This window comes from Coturnix japonica, unplaced genomic scaffold, assembly GCF_001577835.2.
Source record: "Coturnix japonica isolate 7356 unplaced genomic scaffold, Coturnix japonica 2.1 chrUnrandom500, whole genome shotgun sequence".
In the NCBI taxonomy this organism is placed as follows: Eukaryota; Metazoa; Chordata; class Aves; order Galliformes; family Phasianidae; genus Coturnix; species Coturnix japonica.
In genome coordinates, this window is record NW_015439891.1 from 53439 (window position 1) to 57360 (window position 3922).

The 3922-nt window shown below is 53.1% G+C and overlaps 1 protein-coding gene across 1 annotated transcript in view; it reads left to right on the top strand.

Moving 5' to 3' along the window:
• LOC107307182 (microfibril associated protein 4) overlaps positions 1–3360 on the top strand; it is a gene marked incomplete at its 5' end in the record, with an annotated part of 36288 nt that extends 32928 nt beyond the window's left edge. Inside the window, 2 exons of the mRNA XM_015850649.2 lie at positions 2278–2474; positions 3274–3360. Coding sequence (XP_015706135.2) covers positions 2278–2474; positions 3274–3324 — 248 coding nt within the window. The remainder of the gene's footprint in view (positions 1–2277; positions 2475–3273) is intronic.
• Between the last annotated feature and the right edge of the window lie 562 nt (positions 3361–3922).

Here is a 3922-nt window from a genome sequence, read left to right on the forward strand (position 1 = left end):
CAATGGTCTCAATGGGTCCCAATGGGTTGTAGTGGGTCTCAATGGGTCCCAATGGACCCTATAGGTCCTGATGAGCCTCAATGGGTCCTAATGGGAACCTATGGGTCTTAATGGGTCCCAATATGTCCCAATGGGTCTCAATGGGTCTCAATGGGTCCCAATGGGTCCCAATGGGTCCCAATGGGTCCCAATGGGTCTCAATGGGTCCCAATGGGTCTCAATGGGTCCCAATGGGTCTGAATGGGTCCCAATGGACCCTATAGGTCCCAATGAGTCTCAATGGTTCTCAATAGGTCCCAATGGATCCCGATGGGTCCCAATGGGTCTCAGTGGGTCCCAATGGCCCCAGTGTCTCCCAATGGGTCCCAATGAGTCTCAATGGGTCCTATAGGTCCTAATGAGCCTCAATGGGTCCCAATGGGTCCCTATGGGTCTCAATGGGTCCCAATGGGTCTCAATGGGTCTCAATGGGTCCCAATGGGTTCCAATGGATCCCAATGGTCTTAATGGGTCCCAATGGGTCCTAATGGGTCCTAATGGGTCCCAATGGGTCCTAATGGGTCGTAATGGGTCCCAATGGGTCCCAACAGACCCTATAGTTCCTAATGAGCCTCAATGGGTCCCAATGGGTCTGAATGGGTCTCAGTGGGTCCCAATGGGTCTCAATGGGTCCCAATGGTCTCAATGGGTCCGTATGGGTCCCAATGGGTCCAAATGCTTCCCTATGGGTCTCAATGGGTCTCAATGGGTCCCAATGGTCTGAATGGGTCTCAATGGGTCTCAATGGGTCCCAATGTCTACCAATGGTCCTAAAGTCTCTCAATGGGTCTCTATGGGTCTCAATGGGTCTCAATGACTATGGATGGGCCTCAGTGTATTCCAATGGGTCCCAATGGGTCTCAGTGGGTCTCAATGGGTCATAATGGGTCTCAATGGGCTCAATGGGTCCTAATGGGTCCCAATGGGTCATAATGGGTCTCAATGGGTCCCAATGGGTCCCAATGGGTCTCAGTGGGTCTGAATGGGTCCCAATTTTGAACCCTATAGGTCCTTAAGATGAGCTCAATGGTCAATGGGTCCTAATGGGTCCGAATGGGTCCTCAAATGGGGTCCTATGGTCATAATGGGTCTCAATGGGTCCAATGGGCCCTCAATGGGTCCCAGTTAGTCCCAATGGGCCCTATGGGTCTAATGAGCCTTAATGGATCCCAATGGGTCTCTATGGTCCCAGTGGGTTCTAATGGGTCTCAGTGGGTCTCAGTGGGTCCCAATGGGTCTCAATGGGTCCCAATGGTCTCAATGGGTCCCAATGGGTTGTAGTGGGTCTCAATGGTCCGAATGGAACCTATTGGTCTGGATGAGCCTCAATGGGTCTAATGGGTACCTATGGTCTTAATGGGTCCCAATGAATCTCTATATTGGTGCGTAATGGTCCCAATGGTCTCAATTGGGTCTCAATGGGTCGCCAATGGTTTCGCCAATGGGTTATGGGTCTCCAATGGGTTACAAAGGTGTCAGGTGCTGAATGGGTTCCTATGGGTCCCCTATGAGGTTCCTAGATGTTGGTCGCCTATGGTCCCAATGGGTCTCAATGGTCTCAAATGGGTCGGGCAATGAGTCCTCAAATGGTCCCAATGGTCTAATGGGTCGTAATGGGAACCAATGTGGTCCCAATGGGTCTCAATGGGTTCCCAATGGGGTCTCAATGGGTTAGTGGGTCCAATGGGTCTCAATGGGTCCCAAAGGGTCTCAATGGTTTCCCAAGTGGGTCTGAAATGGGTCTGAATGGGTCCCAATGGTCTCAATGGGTCGCCTATGGGTAGTCAGTGGGGTCTAATGGGTCCACAATGTGGGATTCCAATGGGTCCTCAATGGGTCCCTATGGGTCTCTATGAGTCCAATGGTTCTTCTATGGGTCTCTATGGTCTGCTAATGAGTCTCTATGGTCCTATGGGGTCTAATACTGGGATCCTATGTATCTCAATTTGGGTCCCATGGGTCCAATGGGTCCCAATGTGTCTCACAAGGTCTCAATGGATCCCATGGGTCTACATGGGTCCCAATGGTCTCAGATGGGTCCGTATGGGTCCAATGGGTCAAATGCTTCCTATGGGTCTCATGTGTCTCATGGGTCCGAATGGGTCTTGAAATGCGGTCTCAATGGGTCTCAGTGGGTCGAATGTCTACAATGGTCCTAATGTCTTCCCAATTTGGGTCCCTATGAGGTCTCATGGTGTCAATGGGTCTCATGTATCTCAATGTGTCTGTGCCCCACAGGTGACTCCCTGAGCTACCACCACGGCCAGAAGTTCTCGACGTTTGACCGTGACCAGGACCTGTATGTCCAGAACTGCGCCGCGCTGTCGTCGGGCGCCTGGTGGTTCAAGAGCTGCCACTTCTCCAACCTGAAACGGCTTCTACTGGGGGGGGCACATCTGTCCTACGCCAACGGCCTCAACTGGGCACAATGGAAGGGATTCACACTACTCCCTTGCGCCGCAGCGAGTATGACAAGGATACCGCGCATCTGAGGCTATTGTGGAGGATAATCAATAGATAATAAAGGAACCAATGGTGCTGCCTTGGGTCTTATGTGTCAAACAAGGGTCTATAGGACGCGCCTACAGAGACCCCATATTTAGCCTACAGACCCCATAGAGTCCCATAGAGCCCCATAGAGCCCTACAGACCCCATAGAGCCCTACAGACCCCATAGAGTCCCATAGAGCCCCATAGAGCCTACAGACCCCATAGAGCCTACAGACCCATAGATTGTCCATAGAGCCCATAAGAGCCCTACAGACCCCTAGTAGCCCTACTGACCCATTAGAGTCCCATATGAGCCCCCATAGCGCCTACAGACCCATAGAGCCTACAGACCCGCATAGAGTCCCATACAGACCCCATAGAGCCCTACAGACCCCATAGAGTCCCATAGAGCCCCATAGAGCCCTACAGACCCCATAGAACCCCATAGAGCTCCATAGACCCCATAGAACCCCTTAGAGTCCCATGGACCCCATTGGGCCCCATAGAACCCCATAGACCCCATAGAGCCCTACAGACCCCATAGAGCCCCATAGAGCCCCATAGAGCCCCATAGAGCCCCATAGAACCACATAGACCCCATAGAACCCAACAGACCCCATAGAGCTCCATAGACCCCATAGAGCCCCATAGAGACCCATAGAGCCCCATAGAACCCCATAGAACCCTACAGACCCCATGGAGCTCCATAGAGTCCCATAGAGCCCCATAGAACCCCAATGGAAGGGATTCAACTCCTCCCTGCGCCGCAGCGAGATGAAGATCCGCCGCCTCTGAGCTGCTATGGGGTGGTAATAAAGGAACCCAATGTGCTGCCTTGGGTCTGTATGTGTCGGCCATAGGGACCCATAGAGCCCCATAGAGTCCCATGGACCCCATAGAGCTCCATAGAGCCCTACAGACCCCATAGAGCCCCATAGATGCCCATAGAGCCCTACAGACCCCATAGAACCCAACAGACCCCATAGGGACCCATAGAGCCCCATAGAACTCATAGAGACCCATAGAGCTCCATAGAACCCATAGAGCTCCATAGACCCCATAGAGCCCATAGAGCCCCATAGACCCCATAGAACCCCTTAGACCCCAACAGGGACCCACAGACCCCATAGGGCCCCATAGAAGCCCATAGAACCCCATAGAACCCAACAGACCCCATAGAGCCCTACAGACCCCATAGAGCCCCATAGATGCCCATAGACCCCCATAGACCCCCATAGAACCCAACAGACCCCATAGAGCCCCTTAGACCCCAACAGAGACCCACAGACCCCATAGTATCCCATAGAGCCCCATAGACCCCAATGGAAGGGATTCAACTCCTCCCTGCGCCGCAGCGAGATGAAGATCCGCCGCCTCTGAGCTGCTATGGGGC